The sequence below is a fragment of the Macaca fascicularis genome, chromosome 1, assembly GCF_037993035.2.
Source record: "Macaca fascicularis isolate 582-1 chromosome 1, T2T-MFA8v1.1".
NCBI classification, from domain to species: domain Eukaryota; kingdom Metazoa; phylum Chordata; class Mammalia; order Primates; family Cercopithecidae; genus Macaca; species Macaca fascicularis.
In genome coordinates this window covers 61,980,681-62,000,720 of record NC_088375.1, presented here as the reverse complement: position 1 = coordinate 62,000,720, position 20,040 = coordinate 61,980,681, and the positions used below count along the sequence as shown (strand labels likewise).

Sequence of the window (20,040 nt, the reverse complement as noted above, 5' to 3'; positions counted from 1 at the left end):
CTAAGATGTTCAAGATCAATATTGGCAGATTTGGTGTCTGGTTAGGGCCCTTGTCCTGGTTCATGAATGGCATCTTCTTGCTGTGGTTTACATGGTGGAAGGAGAAAAAAGAGCTCCCCTGGGCCCCTTTTTTAAAGGCATTAATCCCATCAGGACTTAATCACCTCTCCAAAGGCTCATCCTCCTAATACTATTATATTGAGGGTTATAATTTCAACCTATGAATTTTGGGGGACACAAATATTCACATCATAGCACTTCCCATCATTCATCAACCCATCCCGTCCCTGTGTGGACTCCCACACCTCTGAATCACCAAAACAGCTCCCACTGACAGCACCAGTGGCCTGCATGTCTCCATTTTAACCCGTCTCACCTCACCCTGCAGCAGCACCTACCGTGCTCATCATCTCTCCTTAACCAGTCTCTCCCTGCAACTTCAGAGACACCTGCTGCTCTTCTGCTTCCCCTGTGGCCACTCCTTTGGGGTCTCCTCTGCAAATTTCTCCTCTGCTCCTTGTCCATTAAAGCTTAGAGTCCAGGACTTTCTTGCTGCCCACCTTCTTCCTGGTTAATTTCATTCTTACCTGTCGCATTAATCACCAATTGCAAATAACATATAAAACTTTCACCCAGGTTTATTTATGCACCTGCCATTTGATATCACCCCTGAGACATCTCAAAGGAGATCCATACTCAACAGTTCCTCAAACTCATGGTCTCTCCAACCCTCTTCCCCTTCTGAAATCCTGCTTCTCTTCCATTCACTCTATGTACCCAGAGTGCCTCCAAAAACCAATCTCTTCCTCACTCTATATCCAATCTGTCACCAAGTCCTGCAGATTCTATTTCCTAAATTTCTCTCAAATCCATCCGATCTTTCTCATCTTCACCATGCCCACGTACGCTAGTCCAAGCTAGTTCTAGCACCATGACCTCCTAACTGGTATATGCCATGCTACTCTGGACCCATCCCAACTCCTTGCTAGTCCACACTGCAGCTGAAACACATGCAAAACACATCTAATTACATCATTCCCTTCTTCTTCTTCTTCTTCTTCTTCTTCTTCTTCTTCTTCTTCTTCTTCTTTTTTTTTTTTTTTTGAGACAAAATCTTGCTCTTGTTCCCCAGGCTGGAGTGCAATGGCACAATCTTGGCTCACTGGAACCTCCACCTCCTGGGTTCAAGCAATTCTCCTGCCTCAGCCTCCCGAGTAGCTGGGATTACAGGTGCCTGCCACCATGCCCGGCTAATTTTTGTATTTTTAGTAGAGACGGGGTTTCACCATGTTGGCCAGGCTGGTCTCAAACTCCAGATGTCAGGTGATCCGCCCACCTTGGCCTCCCAAAGTGCTGGGATTACAGGCGTGAGCCACCACGCCTGGCCCATCATTCCTTTCTTAACCTGTCTGCAAAACATCTAATTACATCATTCCCTTCTTAAAGGGTCAACAGCTTCCTGTGGCTCTTATGGTAAACATAGAACTTCCTAACATGGGATGCAAGAACATTTATGGTTTGACACTCAGCTCATCTATGTACTGGGTTCTGGGCCACACAGCCTAAACTTACAGTCTGACTCTGGCCCTTATTGCCAGTGGGACCCTGGGCAAGTTACCTTCTGAATCCTCTTGTGCCTCAATGTCCTCATCTGTAAAATAGTGATATAACGCTACTACCTCATATGGTTATGTGAGAATTAAGTGCATTAAACACCTAGAGTGGTATCTTGCACATAGTAAGTATTTGATGAGTGTTAGCTCTTTCAGTTCCTGCCTCTGGCCACATCTCTCACCCCACTCTCTCTCATCTCTCTGTTCTAGACATGCTGGCTTTTTTGTTTTTATTGACACCATGCTTCCTCTCTCCACAGGGCCTTTGCATGTTCTGTTCCTGCTGAGACTCTATTTATTTGTCTTCAGCTATTCATTGCCAATGCAGCCTTCAGATCACAATGCAAGTATAATTTTGGGGTTGAGGGGGAGCTTCCTGGAGTTCCCTGACTGGCACTAGTCATCAGCGCTATTTTATATTTATGTATGATGATAATAATCTCTCTCTTCCACAAGACTATGGGATCCATAAACAAGAGCAGAAATTGTGTTTATTTTTGTGAGCTTTGTAACTCCAGCATCTAGCAGAGTGCCTCACATTATAATAAAGGCTTCATGAATATTTGCTAGTAAATGAAAGAAGATTGAAAGAGCAGTTTAGGGGTGCTTCGTAAATGTTCATTTAATCTGACAAGGTACCCCTACCATGAAGGATCTAAAAGTATTCCCCTGTCCCCAAGTAATTCCCCCACTCCCAACCACAGTTCCTGAAAAATCACCACTAGGGTCCATCGTTTGGAAAGGGCCTTATTATCTCTGAGGTCAAAACACATTAATTATCTAAAACATTAGCCACAGAGATGAGCTCCTCTCATTTCCTGTACTGCCCACAGCTGGTGTAGAGGGCAACACCCTGGAGGCACAGAACATTAGAATATTAGAGTATCAGAACACGAAGACACCCTTGGGGCCATCCAGCCATCTGTTTCACTTTACAGATTTGGAAACTGAGGTCCAAAGAGGGGAAGGGAGGGATTCAATTTCACACAGCAAATTCATGGTAGAATGAAGACTAGGATCCAAGTCCCTGACCACCAACCCAGGGCTCTTTGCACTGCCCATTGCAGTTCACTAGTTCATGCATTTAATAAATATTAAGCACCACTGTGGGCAAAAATCATATTCATACATACATAAAGAACTCTGCTGCAAAAGCAGCTAAGTTGGTGCTCTCATAGAAGGGCTTGTAGCCATGCTGTGGAAGCCTACAGCAGAAAGCAGTCAATTCCAGGCTGAGTCAGGGCCTGCTTCATGGAGGAGGGGGTTGAAGTGGACCCTAAAAAATAATCAGGGAAAAGCCAGGATAAGCATCTTAGCCTGAATAAATAGCACCCATCCTGGGATTTGGGGACCAGATGTCTGTTTGGGGAGCTGTCCTTGACTGCTTGTAAAGCTACGGGGAAACAGAAATGGGGCAGAGAATCAGGACCTAAAAGGAAGTTAGAGCCAAGCAGAAAGAGGAGAATAAGCTGGAAGATCAGCTGCCCTACCTCTATTTGGCAGAAGCTTTCCAAAACCCGGAAGACTGCCCTTCTCTCCCACCATTAGTAGGTCAACAGAGGATAGACAACCCCTCCTCCCCCAGCTCCCTGCTTCCAGAGGATTATGTAACCAAGTCCAAGCTCACACCACTCACCGCACAACAGCAAAGGCAAAGAAAGCAACCCTATTCAGAAAACCAAGAAGATAGTGGACTAGCATCATAAAGAACCATCTGAAGTCGGCATGAGTTTTAGGCTCCTTTTTACATTAAGGGGAGGGGAAGAGGAAGGGGTTGGGATCAAGAGGTGTTTGATGACCACAGACATCTGGATGCCAGCAAGGGTCTGAGAAGGTTGTAAAAGTTCTTTTTCCTAGGTCAGGTCACAATATTCCTATAAATCTTTAAAATAACATTGTTATTTGTCTGTATTCTTCCTTATCTCCTTGTGGGTTAGTTTGGGGAAAAGAACTGTTATCATTTCTTTAAGTTGAACTGCAAGCTAATCTCCTATAATTAGCTGGTCTATGTACAGAGCTAAGCAGAAGCTTTTAACCTAAAGGATATTACCCCTGGAGTTCAGAGGCAAAATGGAGTCAGTCATGCTAAGCCTCCCTCCACTATTTCAATTTCCCCATTGTTAAAGGTTCATCCCACAGTCTTGTGGGACTGGGGACAATGGGACATCAACTCACCTGGCTACTTCCTGTCAAACAGGGTCTACAAGGGGTGACTATGGAATGAAACCATTTGACCTGGCTAAGGAAATATTTCATAGTGCCATTTTTAGGAACAATGATCATGGGCATTTCCCTTTTTGCTTTGATAGTTTTAGTGAGACTTGCACAATCTTTGTTTACACAGTAGATAATAAGTTTTACTAGAATGTAGGCCACCATGACTAAAAGAAGAACATCAAGGCTGAATTTAAGAATGCCTCCCAAGATTAATAGAATTACACTAGGAATCCAGGAGAATAGGTCTGTAAAGCAGTCTCTGTAAGTGCCCCCAGATTAAGCCTGCTTTGGTGTTCTAAGGTTTGTTAAAGCCAGGTAGCCTGTTGTCTAATTGTATCAATATGGGGCTATAGAGGAGGAATTAAGCTAGCAGCAGGTGGCTAGGGATGCCATTTGGTAAGTAGAAAGTAGGCTTGCAGGCTTGTGGGTTCTTCTTATTGCTTTGCATGTAGTGTCTAATGAGGGGCTGCATAAGAAAGAATCATGGGGCCTCTGGGTATGGAGTTATGAATTGGATCCTATGTGTGATTTGAAAAACCAGATTCCATAAATCTAATGCCTGAGAGGCTACCTGACTAAAATCATGTGTACAGGAACAACTACAGGATCAGAGTGGTCACGTACTGAGCAAGGTTTAAGATGACAAATCCGGCAGTGTGATATGCTAGTGAAAGAGGCAATAGACTGAGAAATCCTAACTGAAAAGTTGTCTTGCCAAGGAAACAAAAATCCCTAAAGGACATGCAAGACACATAGAGGGTACATTTTCATTTTACTTATCTTTTAGTGAAAGAGTAGCTTTCGGTCTTTTAAGTGCTCACAAGCCCACTGTTTTCTGGTTTCTGGGTTAGTGGGGTGTCTTCTGGTGGTGCTGCCTTGACCTGAGTATAATGTGCACATGGCTTTACTCCAGCAAGTTTAACTGAGGAATGTGTGTTCACGAGCAGCTCAAAAACCCTTGTCCACTTGGCAGCAAATTGGTGTTCAGGTCCTTGTTCTTTCCAGGTATTTGGGAGGACCCAATTTCCCAGTTGAAAAGGATGTAGGACCACATCTGTTGGATGAGTGGTCCTGCTAGAAGCAAACTCACGAACAGAAGTTAGTATAGTGCCTAGAGTCTTAACATTTGGTAATTGCCAAATCTCTTAAAACATCAGTTGGTTCTCCCACCATGACGGAAACCTAGAATGGGCTACCAGATAATATTTCAAAAGGGCTCAATTTGAACCAACTTGAGGGAGCCACTCAAATCCACAACAGCAAACAGCCACATCTTATCCCAAGTCAAACATTTCTTGATATATTTTGGCAATGTTTCTTTTTAGAGTATGGTTCATCTTTTCTGTTTTTCCCATGGATTGTAGTCTCCAAGATGATAATCTAAAGGTTTCAGGAAGAGACAAGTCACAACACCCCCTCCTGTAGCCATCATAGACAGTCTTCTTTGAATTAAGGTAGGCGGGTATTAACTACAGCATATGTGGCCCCTGTATCAATAAGAAAGTCAGTAAGTCTGTTCCCCACTGTCAATTTTACCCAGGGCTCCTGGGACTATGACAGCAGTTGGCTAAGCATACATATTCAATGTATGTATGTTACAGGAGAAGCTACAAATATTTATGAAGGTGATCCTGACACATGCATATTGTACAAACATGCATGTTACATATGACCCATGTTTGCCTTGAGGTGAAAACATAACATTTAAATGTACTACAATTAGGCCCTGTACATCAAATCAGAACACAAAGGCATGAAAATGCACAATCTCTATAACCAGCCAGAACCAGTTCATGGCCAGCAGTCTTCTTATCAGGAGAAAATTAGTGAAATCAGTCTTTCGTTTAATCAAAGCTATAGTTTGGCTGGTGGAACTGGGGTTCAGTTAGTCAGCATGTATGAACTGGATGAGTTGCAATTGTTTTAATATTGTTTGTCTTAAGGCCAGTGCTTGCTTGGCTGCTAGAGAAAAAGAGAAACCTTGTGTCATTGAGAATATAACTTATTCTTTAAGTGTAGCGATGCATGACTTAACTCTTGCCTGGCATGGCCTCAGGTCCTGTTTATAATTTGGTATTTTATTGCCACAAAATTTCAGTTATGTCAGTCTTATGACCTCTATTTTAACATTCGTGTTGATTAGTTGTTGTATCTAAACCACAAAAGGGAGAGGGTATAATGAGGTGTCTCTGACTTCTCATCACATTATACCTGAAGACTAAGTTTTTAAGGTTTGTCTGGGGTCCCCTTAGCCAAGAGGGGGGTCATTCTGTCAGTGGGGGGCTTAAGATTGTATTTTTAGTTGACATTCTCCCATTTGGCCAAGATATACCAACGGCAGCATAAATGGCCAAACTTTTATTTGTTCCACATTGTTGCTGGGGGTGTTGTGGCTACCTGCCCCAGGTCCATCATATCCCTTGGTAGGATCCCTGTGGACAAGGAACTCAAAGCCAAAAGACTTGTATTCAATTAAATGTTTTAGGCCAGATGGTAATGGAGGTGGGCAAGCATTCATTAACCCTTAAAACCTTTTAAATAACGTAAGAGCCAAAACCAAAAGCCAAATAGCAAAGTTACAAAACTGACCTTTCTATAAGTTTTGTGTGTTGAGCCATCAGCTGTTTAGGCATCTGTGTACCTATATTTGGAGGATCTGAACTAATTCTACTCCTTAAAAGCAAAATTAGTACATCAAAAAGTGTTTTGTGCCTACCTCTCCCATGATAGTCCTTGGGCCCAGAGGGATTGAATAGTTTTTTAAATCCTGGAGATACTAGGTACAGAGAGAAAGGTAAACCCAATTTCTATAAGCTATAAATAGCTCAAAAAGAAAAAAGGCAGGCCAGGCACAGTGGCTCATGCCTGTAATCCCAGTACTTTGGGAGGCCAAGGCGGGTGGATCATGAGGTCAGGAGATCAAGACCATCCTTGCTAACACAGTGAAACCCTGTCTCTACTAAAAATACAAAAAATTAGCCAGGCATGGTGGCACATGGTGGCACCTGTAGTCCCAGCTACTCGGGAGACTGAGACAGGAGAATGGTGTGAACCTGGGAGGTGGAGCTTGCAGTGAGCCGAGATCATGCCACTGTACTGCAGCCTGGGTGACAGAGTGAGACTCCATCCCAAAAAAAAAAAAAAAAAAAAAAAAAAAAAAAAAAAAAAAAAAAGGCTTTCTTGACTCTGGAAAACAAAACATGAAGAATTACAACATTTCAAACTTAATTTAGAATTAGATTTTGAGGACATTTATCAAATATGTTAAAGCCTCAAAACATTTGATCAAAACAGAACCACAGGTCTTTGTAAAATAAGTTATTCATTTCACAAAAGTAATAATCCAAAGACTTTAATAGCAATACAGAAAGTTACATGAATATAAAAACTTAACCTTTCTAAAGTTCAGTTTTCCTAAGTAATCAAAAATCTGATGAAGATAACATAAGAATTAGGAATTATCTTGAGAAAATGTAAAATCTTTCCCTTTTTTTTTTTTTTTTTGGGACAGGGTCTCACTCTGTCATCCAGGTGGAAGTGCAGTGGCACAATCATAACTCACTACAGCCTTGAACTCCTGGACTCAAGTGATCCTCCTGCCTCAGCCTCCCCAGTAGCTAAGACTACAGGCACGTACCACCACAAACAGCTAATTATTTTTTCAGAGATGGGGTCTTGCTATGTTGCCCAGGCTGGTCTTGAATGAGCTTCAAGTGAGCCTCCTACCTCATCCTCCCAAAGCACTAGGATTACAGGCATGAGTCACTGCTGCCCAGCCTAAAATAATTGTTTTTTAGTCCAGCTATCAAAAACGCAAAGAAAATTTTCTGTAGTGTGATTGCTTCTCCTTATGGGAAGCCCATTTAGATAACCTGTAACTGAAACCTGATGAAAACAATACTTGAATGTAATCAGACACAGAAAGACTGTTCAAGGCCATTAGTAGCTGAGTCCAAGCTCATATTACTTGCCACACAACAGCCAATAAGTCTAGAGACAAGGTGTTGTGGCAAGGAAAGCTACCTTATTCAGAGAACCAGAAAACCAAGAAGATGGTGGACCATCATCATAAAGAACCATCTGAAGTCAGCACGAATGTTAGGCTGTTTTTTGTATTAAGGGAAGGGGAAGAAGAAGGGGATTGCGATCACAAGGTGACTGATGACCACAGACACCTGGGTGGCAGCAAGGGTCTGAGGAGGTTGTAAAGCTTCCTTTTTCTAGGTCAGGTCACAATGTTCCTATAAATCTTTAACATAACATTGTTATTTGTCTGTATATTTCCTTATCTCCTTGGGGGTTAGTTTGGGGAAAGGAACTGTTACCATCTTTTTAAAGTTGAACTGCAAGCTAAACTCCTATAACTAGCTGGTCTATGTACAGAGTTAAGCAGAAAATTTTAACCTAAAGGATATTACCCCTGGGGGTCAGAGGCAAAATGGAGTCAGTCATGCTAAGTCTCCCTCCACTCTTTTTCTTTTTTGAGATGGAATTTCACTCTTATTGCCCAGGCCGGAGTGCAGTGGCATGATCTCAGCTCACTGCAATCTCCGCCTCCTGGGTTGAAGCAATTCTCTTGCCTCAGCCTCCCAAGTAGCTGAGATTACAGGTGTCCACCACCACACTCAGCTAATTTTTGTAGTTTAGTGGAGATGGGGTTTCACCATGTTGGTCAGGCTGGTCTGGAACTCCTGACCTCAGGTGATCTAACCACCTCAGCCTCCCAAAGTACTGGAACAGGTGTAAGCCACCGTGCCCGGTCCCTCCACTCTTATAATTAAACCAGCTGTTGCGTCTCCTGCCAAGAAACCAATTGTGAAGATTCACCATGTTCTAGACGGGAAAACGGCTGTAGACTGGGAGAGGCCAGTCAGGGACAAAGCCAAAGTTAATATAGAGGATGGAGCTCCTAGGGTATAGGGGTTGGGTCTGGACTAGGGAGCTGGAAACCTAGGTTTTATGCTTGTCCTGGTTTTGACATTGGCCCTGAGCAGTGCTGTTTCTCATCAGCCTCTGCCTGTTCCAGGGGTCACAGGGCCAAGCCAGATAGAGGGTTGCTAGCGTCACTGGACACAAGATTGCTTTCCCACAGCTCCCCTTCCTCCAGCCCCTCTGCTTCACATCCGGAAACCTGGGTACCCTTCACCCACCTAGCTCTGTCCCACAGTGAGATTTATTGCTGGCTGCCCTGCCATCTGCCCCAGGGTAATAAATCAGGGCAGAGCAGAATTGCAATCACCCCAAGCATGGAGTGTATAAAAGGGGAAGGGCTAAGGGAGCCACAGAACCTCAGTGGATCTCAGAGAGAGCCCCAGACTGAGGAAAGGATGGACGGATGGAGAAGAATGCCTCGCTGGGGACTGCTGCTGCTGCTCTGGGGCTCCTGCACCTTCGGTCTCCCGACAGACACCACCACCTTTAAACGGTAATTGGTAACTCAGGCAGAGAAGGGATGGGAGGGGTGCAGGGTTCCCACCTTCCCAACACCCTGACTTTTCCACGTGTGCTGTCATTCAATCCTTACAATCAGCTGGACAGGGAGGTATGGACCTGTTCAGAGAGGTCAGGTGACTTGCCCAATAAATGACACTAGTAGTCAGATCTGGAAGCTGTGTCTTTCGCTTCCTGCCCAGAGCACCATGCTAACTAAGCACTGTAGAGAACTCAGAAGTATTAGGATATGCCCCTTGCCCTTGAGGAGCTCACAGCCTGAATATTAAGAAGTGTATGGGTGGTTGGGCGCTGTGGCTCCTGCCTGTAATCCCAGCCCTTTGGGAGGGCGAGGCAGATCACTTGAGGTCAGGAGTTTGAGACCAGCCTGGCCAACATGGGGAAACTCTGTCTCTACTAAAAATACAAAAATCAGATGGGCGTGGTGGCAGGCACTTGTAATTCCCAGCTACTTGGCAGGCTGAGGCAGGAGAATCGTTTGAGCCTGGGAGGCGGAGGTTGCTGAGCCAAGATCGTGCCACTGCACTCCAGCCTGAGTGACAGAGTGAGACTCCATCTAAGAAAAAAATGGGGGTGGGGGGTGGGGCATGGGTACAGACTGAGCCACTGCACTCCAGCCTGGGTGATAGAGCCAGACCTTATCTAAAAAAGGAAAAAAAAAAGGCTGAAGAAGGGGAATAGACAGCATTTGAGAGAAGGCCTCACAGAGAAAGGGGCTTTCAATCTGGGGACAGCAGATGTGACCAGCAGTCCTGAAGGTAGGAAGGCACATTTTAATCACGGTAATACTTGCTAAGCCTATAAAATGCTTAGGGTGTCACAGGATCTTTTCACATGTCTCATCTCAAGTCATGCCCCCAACAACTCAGCATTCCCACTTTGCAGATGAGGACACTGAGGCTCAGGGAGGTGATATGTAAGAGGCTAAGCCTCAACACACACTGGGCCTTTTGCTTCCAAAACTGCTTTCCCTTGCTCTGAGGCTCTCAGAGAGTAACTGCTGGGTTGTGAGCACTGGGTAAGAGGATGGGTACTTCAAAGCAGCTGCACCCCAGGATAAAGGCAGAGGAAAGTAAAAACATCTTCCCCTGCTGTTATCCAAAAGAGAAAAAGAATGGAATTGGGCAAGGGGTGGAGAGGGAATCCAGCTTTTGAAACAGAATTATAGGAATTTTGCTACCTGCTATGTGCAGAGCATCATGTGAGGCACTTGGGACAGCTGAATGAATGAGCTGCTTCTCAAGGTGAACATGTACATACATATGCTCACAATTTACATGTATTGAGCAGTGGGCACATGGTTTCATCTGCACAGTGACTCTGAGGTAGGTACTACCATTAGGCTCATTTTTAGAGGGTTTAATGGAGACTTAGAAGAGGCCCAGAGAGGTTAGATAGCTTTCTCAGAATCACACAGGTGGTAAGGGGATTCAGGCATGCCCCCTGCAACCACTGTCTTCACCACCATATGGCACCAGTTCCACATGCTGTACAGTGCAGGCTGTGAGACCCAAGGAAAAACAGAGCAGAGGCCCAAGGGAAGGTGAGGCCAGTGTGGGCTGGAGGCCTTGGGGCAACCTTCTTGGAGGTGGGTGTACATGTTGGGGCTTGGAGGACTAAAGAACCTGGGGGGAAAAGGAAGGGGAGAAGGAAAGGATTTTCTGAAAAGGAAATGGCAAAAAGTAAAAGTCCAAACCATAGGCAGCTGTGAGTAAATAATGGGAAATGCAACCTCTTTGGGGTCAAACCTCTGACCCTCCATTTTCCCATCTGTAACGTGGGAGTAATAAAATCATCCACCTTATGAAAGCAAATAAAATAATGATTGTGAAAATATTTTGGTAACAGTAAACTGAGATAGGAAGATAACAAATCATTTCTGTTACGATACCATGCTGATAGGCATAAAAGTTGCATTCATGTCCATGGGCAAAATGAGAGTAAGTAGAATGCATGGGACGCAGGAAGGATGTAGGAAGGAAAGGGTAGTGTAAGTATAGGAGGACTGGCCGCTGAGAAGAAAGTAGAAGAAAGAGGGAATCTCCCTGTGTATGGGAAAGTCTATTGCAGAGTCAACTTGGGCTTCCATCCTGGGACCTTCCGGTGAACAGCTAGAGACATCTTCCTCTGGGCTTTGGCAAACAGCCTTTACGTCGGGACCCAGGGGGCCCTATATGGGAAATAAGGCCAGACACATGCTCTGAATCCCTGCTTCAACATTTCTGAGTCACCTTTGTCCCCGTGAGCCTTCATTTTTCTCATCTATAAAATGGATGACAGCTAGCTTGTTGAAGAGCTCTCAGTAGCAACTCAGTAGAGTCAGTTTCCCAGGTCTCTTTCATTCTGCCTCTCAAAGGTGATGGGAAAACATCTAGACAAGAAGCCAAGGGACTGGGACACATCTCTCCAAGGACAAGGTGCATGGTACTCTGAAGATGCTGGCATCTCTCTATGCCCAACCCAGCTCAGGGGATCCTCTCCACCACAGCCCTGGTTGGGTGCCTGTCCCCCTGGTGTCCTGGAGACCTTGCAGCTGCTGTGGGCATCTGCTGCCACCTAGTGGCCTCCCATGGCACTGTCTCCCCACCAGCCCCTAGTTTTGACAGGGGCACTCCCTGGCATTCATCTCTTCAGAGGGAATGTCTGTGCCTATTTCCCGTCTGTCCTCCTGCCAGCTGGAGTTCCTTAAAAGCAGTCATGATCGTTATCTTTCTAGCTCCAGTTTCCAGCACAGTGAGGCACAAAGTAGTTGTTCAGCAGGGGATTATGGAATAAATGAATGAACGGACCAATAAACAAACAGCCTTGTCTAATTAAAATTAGGCAACAGAAGGAAGTCACTTCAGGGTTATTTAATCCGCGGGCAGCTGACTCCTCTAAATTGACTCTTGACAAGAGGTAACTCTTATAAATGCTCCAGAGGCCTTCAGGGACAGAGGTGATTTCCAGGTGGCTGGGCTAACATTAAAGGTGGTTGTACTAAAAGCAGGGATTTGGCCTCAGGGACTCTACCGTTATGGTGGGGGTACAGCACTTTTCTATTTTTGCTTCCTCCACCATGAGCCAGGATCTTCCTCAAGAGGATGCCCTCAATCCGAGAAAGCCTGAAGGAACGAGGTGTGGACATGGCCAGACTTGGTCCCGAGTGGAGCCAGCCCATGAAGAGGCTGGCCCTTGGCAACACCACCTCCTCCGTGATCCTCACCAACTACATGGATGTGAGTGCCTGGCCCAGCCCCTCGCTCCCTCCTTCCCTGTCTCCTTTCCCCCACGGACCTAGGGCTTTCTTTGCCACAAGACTCTCCCTTCCTATGCTGTGTTTGACGAAGGCGCTGAGGAACATTCCCATTTTCTGGTTGGAAAGCCTGAGCACAGAAGACAGGAAAGCACTCAGGGGCCATTCAGGGGCAGGGTTAGGTTTGGAACTCAGCCCAGGCCTTAAGCCAGGTGTCACAGGTGGGTGGGAAGGGGTGTGTGACTCAGGTGGGGGTTTCTGTGACCTGGTCCAGCACAGTCTGACGGCTTCCTGCCCCAGTAGATTCTCAAGGGTCAAGTTCGCATCCTGCTTCATTCTCAATGTTTTGATTTCGCCATTTTGTCTTACTGAGATTCCCACTTTCTGGGATGCCATGGGGCGATGCTAAGCCTCCTACCAGTTCCTGCAGGACAGCAGAAACCCCGAGAGGCTATAGGACCTCACCTGGGCGAAATCTTACCCTGACAGCCAAGAGTGAAGCCAGACAAGACCCCAAGACCCTGAGCCCCTCCAGCCCTCTCTTTTTACCCCCACAGACCCAGTACTATGGCGAGATTGGCATCGGCACCCCACCCCAGACCTTCAAAGTTGTCTTTGACACTGGTTCGTCCAACGTTTGGGTGCCCTCCTCCAAGTGCAGCCGTCTCTACACTGCCTGTGGTGAGATCTAAGACCCACAGTGCCTCTCCCCAATCCCCCTGCCCTACTGTGCATGAGCAATCCTGCCCCACACCTAGCTCCCATCCCTCTTGCCACCAAGGGAGTGCCTTCCTCTCTGCCTCTGTACCCACTGACCCTGACACTTAAGGGAGAGAGGAAGATGTCTCCCATTTTTCTGATATAGCCACCAAGGTTTTTTTTAAAAAAAAAAAAAAAAGAAAGCTCCAAGAATCCCTGACCACCCAGAAGGCTACTTCCCAGTCTTCCTGAGATTGAGACAGGACTGAATTCTCAAACCCATCCCAGGCACTCGGAACTCTTCCATCCCTAGTCTTAATCAACAACCTCTTACTGGGCACTTACTCTGTGCCCAGCATCTTCTCTGGTGTTATCAGTGTTAGTGATTACTTTACATTCCTTCATTTAGGACAAAATTATCGAGGTATGGGCACGTTAGGGGGGCCCAAGAAACCCAGTCCTTGATTGATGAAGCACATATTCCAAGCCTCCTGACCCTAGAGTCACTCGTCCCTGTACCTAAGCTAAGTCCTAAGCCACACCAGCCATACCCACAATGCACCCTGCCTCTGAGTCCCCCTGTCTGGGCCACTCTTGGACAAACCTAAGCCTCTGTCCCCCTGCCAGTGTATCACAAGCTCTTCGATGCTTCGGATTCCTCCAGCTACAAGCACAATGGAACGGAACTCACCCTCCGCTATTCAACAGGGACAGTCAGTGGCTTTCTGAGCCAGGACATCATCACCGTAAGTGGGGTTGCCCTAGGTCATCTGCTCCCAAACCCTTCTGTCCCCAGGCCTCTCCTGACCCTCCAGGGGCCATACCTGCGGGGAGGTGCACTGCAGCCCACTTGGAGCCTGGGGAGCTGAGGAGCACCCTGCTCTGCCACATCTGGCTGTTGCTGCAAAGCAGCAGTACCTATGGGGGAGCAAGCTTGGGCTACGGGCTTAACTGTTGGGTGGTTTATGGACGTTTTTGCATCTGACTTGCACGTAGGGTTGTCGTGAGCCCCATGGCTGCAGTCAAGTAACTTGCCCAAGTTCACCAGCTCTGACTGGGCTACACCCTAGACTAAAATCCAGGGTCAGGGTCAGGCTGAGTTTTAGGGTAAGGCATAGGTTTTAAGGTCACAGTTGAGGTTGACTCTGGGATTCAGGTCAAGTCCTGCTTTTTTTTTTATTTGGCCCATGTCTGACCCTTTCCTCATTCTGGAGTTTCTCAGGCCCTGCTCCATCAGAGTTAGGGGAGGGGCACACATGGGGCCTGACAGAAAATCAGGGTGATTCCTGCCTCCCTCCCTTTTTCTGTGAACTCAGATATAAAGAAGGGAGAAGGGCAAGGTTGGCTGTGCTGAAGAAACCCTTGCCCATGATAAGCGTGGGGGCCAAGACCTAGTCCTGCCGGGCACGAAAGGCGGGCCACTGGGGAGGGGGAGGCGCTCTTGGCAGCTTTCCTTTTGCTGCTTGGCAGGACCACCCTCTCAGCCTCTGCTGTCCAATCCCTGGTCAACTCCAGCTCTCTCTCGGCTCTGTGGCACAGACGTATTGGCATACACATTGGCGTACACAGAGTGTGTGCATGCAGAGTTGAGGAAACACTCTTACCCCAAATTCTGTACCCTGAAGCCTGTGTGGCCCTGGGATCCCTAGTGTGGAAGCCCAGACCAGACTCCAGCCAAGGAGCAGGCAGTGGGCTTGGTCTCCTCTGGTCCTTCCTCCCACAGGTGGGTGGAATCACAGTGACACAGATGTTTGGAGAGGTCACGGAGATGCCTGCCTTACCCTTCATGCTGGCCGAGTTTGATGGGGTTGTGGGCATGGGCTTCATTGAACAGGCCATTGGCAGGGTCACCCCTATCTTCGACAACATCCTCTCCCAAGGGGTGCTAAAAGAGGACGTCTTCTCTTTCTACTACAACAGGTGGGGACTGGGACTCCAGGGGCTGAGGTGGGGGGAGAGGAGGGGAGAAGAGCTGGGGAGTGGAAGGAGAGCCTGGGCCAGAATTGTTAAGCGTTTGTGATTAGATGACCGTCAATCAATATCTAGAGCTGTACTAGCCAATGTGGAAGGCACCATTGAAATTTAAATTAATTCAATACAGTTAAGCATCAATTAAGCATTCAACTGGTGGCTCTTAGTTGCACTAGCCACATGTCAAATGTCTGGCAGCCGCGGTGGCTAGTAACTACGGTTTTGGACAGTGCAGATAGAGAACATTCCCAGCTTGGCAGGACATTCTAATGGACAGTACCACTCTGGAGCAAGAGGAGATGCAAGGTGGGGATGATGGGAAATAAGGGATTACTGTGACCTGGAGCCCTGCCTGTGAGGGCCATGGCTCCTCCCACACAGAGACAGCCAACTTCAGTCATCCATTAGATCCTTCATTTGTTTGCCCACTCATCAGTTCAGTAAATGCTATGTGCCAAGCACTGTGCGAGGCTCTGGGGGTGCAGCAGTGAACACAGTGAACAAGGCAGAATCTGTACTCCCCTACCCACATAGAGCTTACAGGCTAACAGGGAAGACAAGACATATTCCAATGTAATGAGTGTCACAGGCAGGCAGCGAGTGTGGTGCTGAAAACCATGGATGCTTTTCAATTCTAGGCTGAGCTTATGTGCAGCTCAGCCAGCGTTGGGGAAGCTGTTGTCAGCTCTTGAGCAGGGTTGGGCTCTACTCCAAACTGCTGGACTCAGAAAGATGGCATGAGTTGGAGACAAGAGAGCTGGAGGCAAAAGGGGCCAGGTGCAGTGGCTCATGCCTGTAATCCCAGTACTTCGGGAGGCCAAGGCAAGAGGATCGCTTGAGCCCAGGAGTTAAGGCTGCAGTGAACAGTGATTATGCCACTGCACTCCAGCTTAGGCAACAGAGTGAGATCCAGTCTCAGGAAAAAAAAAAAAAAAAAAAAAAAAAAGTCAAAAGGGTAAGAACATGAGGCCAGTGGCAAAAAGAATAGAGGAGAGGATCAGAGTTCAGAAAAATCTCACAGTAAAACAGAGAGGAGTCTCTGGTGTGGTGATAGAAAGGGAGGCCTTGAGAAAACACCAATCGGTGGCTCTGCAGTCAGGGGTCGCCTTTAGAAGAGCCATTTTAGAGGAGGTGGGGGCAAGGCCAGATGGCAAGCAGTTAAGAGGTGGATGACGTGGGTATCAGGAAGTGGAGGTCATGAGATGTAGGTTGCCCTGGGACATTCAACAGGGAAGGGAATGGGGGGTGGCGTGGGGGGTGAGATCCAGAAGCAGAAAAGGAAGGGTGGGTGTTTTTAAATGCTAGAGGATGCTCAAGTGATGCCTGTAGGTGGAGGAAGAAGCCAATGGAAAGAAAGAGATTAAAAATGTGGAAAGAAGAGGAGCTAAATGGGGGCACTGGAGTTTGAAGGCCATGAAGGAGATGAGGTTCCAGCAGACAGGAAGAAGCCAGGCTCTGCAGAGGAGAGGGCTGGCTTCTTCCTTTATCTTGGGATGGGAAGGAGGGAACATCCAGAGACATCCTGAAGTATTGAGAGAGAGGCAGTAGGGAATTTGTGCTAGCACATACACATACATTCCGAATTTATAAAAACACAAGTAGTTTGCAGTTGCACAAAATAACATATGCACACCTACACACCCATGCACACATGTGCATGTGTGAATTCCAGTATGAATTCTGGACAAACACATCACACACACATGCACGCCCTGGAGACTAGGCCTACAGTAGTCCCTGAGCCAAGCGCAGTGTGGAGGAAAGGAAGGCGAGGGGAATCAGCTCCAGACGGGGCACCAGGAGCCTGGCTCCATTCCCCCACTTGTTCACTCATGGACTGGGTAACTTCAGGCAAGTGACTTCGCCTCTTAGTGATTCCATTGCCTGAAGGGCAAAGAGAGTAGATAACACCCACCCTGCCAAACAGCAGGGCTGATGAGGCTGGCAGGAAATGAAGCTTCCTTTCTGCTGTCTCTCTTTCTCTGCAGAGATTCCGAGTAAGGAGACAAAACCCCCACATGGCTGTGACCTTCCAGTACTCCCTGAGCACCTGACCCAGAATTCCACATGCCACCGGCCCAAAACTCGCATCAGCAAGCCCAGCCTCTGCTAGATGCCGAAGTTCTCTGTCCCTCCTTCCTGCTCTCTCCATGCCCCCTGCCCACATCCAACAGCCTCCCCTCCCCTGCACCTGCTCAATCAGCAGCAACCCAAGAGTGAGGGGCGTCCATTTGTGTCTTGTTCACATCCACTCACTGTTCTTGTACCTGCTCCTTTTCTGTGACCTCTCTGGGGATGCTTTTTGGGGAACAGCTGGACTACCCTGGAACAACCTCTGGCTGGGCTTGGGGAGGGGAAGAAAGGCAGAGAAGCAGTATGTTCCGCATGCTTCCCAATGACAGCTCTGAGCCTGGCTGTCTGTCCCATATTCCGCTGCCCTAGAGCCCTCTGTCCTGCCTGGCACACTTGTGCAACCTTCCCCGATTGCCTGAGTTGCTGGGTCCCGGAGGTTATGGGTTTCCAAGAGCTTCTGATCTTTCCTTTAGGAATGCCCAGTCGCTGGGAGGACAGATTGTGCTGGGAGGCAGCGACCCCCAGCATTATGAAGGGAATTTCCACTATATCAACCTCATCAAGACTGGCGTCTGGCAGATTCAAATGAAGGGGTCAGAAATCCTCAACCCTCTCTGGGCTCCAAAAATTGCTGATGTCATTGAGGTTGGGGAGGGTGGGAAGGACAGCGTTACCATCCTGCCCTCTTTCCAAATGCAGCCACTTCGTAAGCACAGCCACCATTTGCTCTCTGCCTGCTCTGTCCAGGCTGGGGAACACAGAAGGGAAGGGCCTGGGGAGAAGTGGTGGAGGGCGACAGTACCTTCCCTCCTCCATTCACTGCCTCAACGGGCCACCACTGTGGCCTCCACCCACCCACCCACACTCAGGAAGGACATGCAGCCTGGAGGTGCCCCATCAGCCTTCTGTCTGTCTGTCTGACTGTGGCCTCCCCCAGGGTGTCTGTGGGGTCATCCACCTTGCTCTGTGAAGACGGCTGCCTGGCATTGGTGGACACTGGTGCATCCTACATCTCAGGTTCTACCAGCTCCATAGAGAAGCTCATGGAGGCCTTGGGGGCCAAGAAGAGGCTGTTCGATGTAAGAAGCCAAAGAGGGAAGGTGCTGCGGGTGGGGGGAGCGCCACCTGGTATCGGCTCACAAATCCCCCAGGCAGATGAGGCCATCTCAGGCCTTTGCTTGTTCACCTCACACTCTCCACACGTGTGGCTGGTCACCCATGGGGCGGGGCACTGTGCCCAACCCTCTCCAGCAGAGAGGCCAGGCCACCAACGCAGGACTCCTCGTCTGCTGAGATGTCTTCCATACTCAAGGAGGCTCCCTTTGCCCCCCACCCCAGTATGTCGTGAAGTGTAACGAGGGCCCTACACTCCCTGACATCTCTTTCCACCTGGGAGGCAAAGAATACACGCTCACCAGCGCGGACTATGTATTTCAGGTGAGGTTCGAGTCGGCCCCCTCGGTGGCAGGGAGGAAGGCTGGACAGAGACCCTCAAAGGGGGACAGATTACAATGCATAGATCATGTTAGAACTGTAGTTCTCAAACTTGGCTGTGCATGTCACCTGGAGAGCTTTGAAAAATCCTGGTACCTGGGCCACATCCCATACCTATTAAATTAGAACCTCTAGAAGTGGCACCTGGGGTTCAGTTTCCCTAGGTGATTCCAATGTGTGGCCATATTTGGGCATCACTGTGCCTGTTCCCTCGTGTCCAGTTTCTCATCAAATACTCCCAATAATCCTATGCTCCTATATTCTTATCCTCTTTTCATAATCAGTAGGCTTAGAGAAGTTGAATAACTTGTCTAGGATCAGAAGCTAAGGCAAACTGTAATCTCCTGAAGGAAGCACGGTGCCTGATGTATTGTTTGCCTGGCATCTAGCACAGGGGCTAAACACAGGAGCGGTGCAGTCCACAATGGGGCAAAATGGCCAAGATGTGAGGGAGGCCCAGTGTGGCTAGGGGAGAGATGGAGGTGAGAAGGAGAATGTTGCTGGAGACAGTTGCTAGGGTCAGGCAAGGTGAAAGGAAAATGGTCATGTGCTGGGTATGGAGAAACTCTCCCCCTTCCTGCCAGGAATCCTACAGTAGTAAAAAGCTGTGCACACTGGCCATCCATGCCATGGATATCCCACCACCCACTGGACCCACCTGGGCCCTGGGCGCCACCTTCATCCGAAAGTTCTACACGGAGTTTGATCGGCGTAACAACCGCATTGGCTTCGCCTTGGCCCACTAAGGCCCCCTGCCGCCCAGGCAGGCCCAGCCTTCAGCCCTGGCCCAGAGCGGGAACACTCTCTGAGATGCCCCTCTGCCTGGGCTTATGCCCTCACATGGAGACACTGGATGTGGAGCTCCTGCTGGATGCGTGCCCTGACCCCTGCACCTGCCCTTCCCTGCTTTGAGGCCAAACAGAATAAAGACTTCATGTTCACAGCCTGTCGCATCCGGGTTCACTAGGGTTTAGAACAGAGGGAGGGGCTGCATGATCATGTGTGGACAGGAATGTGACACGGACAAGCTACACATTCGCCTCACACACAGGTTCTTGCATGCAGGGATGGTGCCATCCATCGGCCATCAACAGGACTCAGGTAGAGCTATTTACACAACCTCGGGTGGGAAGTCTGAAGAGAGCCGGAACCAAGCTCCCTCTAGTCCCTCAGGGACCAAGGCCAATGCTGTGGCAGTAGACTGCGGGTCAGAAAGTTCACCCAGCTCACAGAAGCCAGCTCTGAGTTCAGACTGCTCTGCTGAGCATGTCAGCCCTGTCTCTTGTC

At 48.1% G+C, this 20,040-nt stretch overlaps 1 protein-coding gene across 2 annotated transcripts; it reads left to right on the top strand.

The window, feature by feature from the left end:
* Nucleotides 1-9,113: 9,113 nt before the first annotated feature.
* On the top strand, nt 9,114-19,696 carry REN (renin). 2 transcript variants are annotated; one of them, NM_001285029.1, is given in 10 exon segments: nt 9,116-9,255; nt 12,349-12,499; nt 13,074-13,197; nt 13,843-13,961; nt 14,939-15,135; nt 17,175-17,183; nt 17,733-17,852; nt 18,197-18,338; nt 18,598-18,696; nt 19,338-19,696. In NM_001285029.1, coding segments are annotated over 10 exon segments (1,221 nt in total). In that variant the 5' UTR covers nt 9,116-9,157; the 3' UTR covers nt 19,500-19,696.
* The last annotated feature ends 344 nt before the right edge of the window (nt 19,697-20,040 follow it).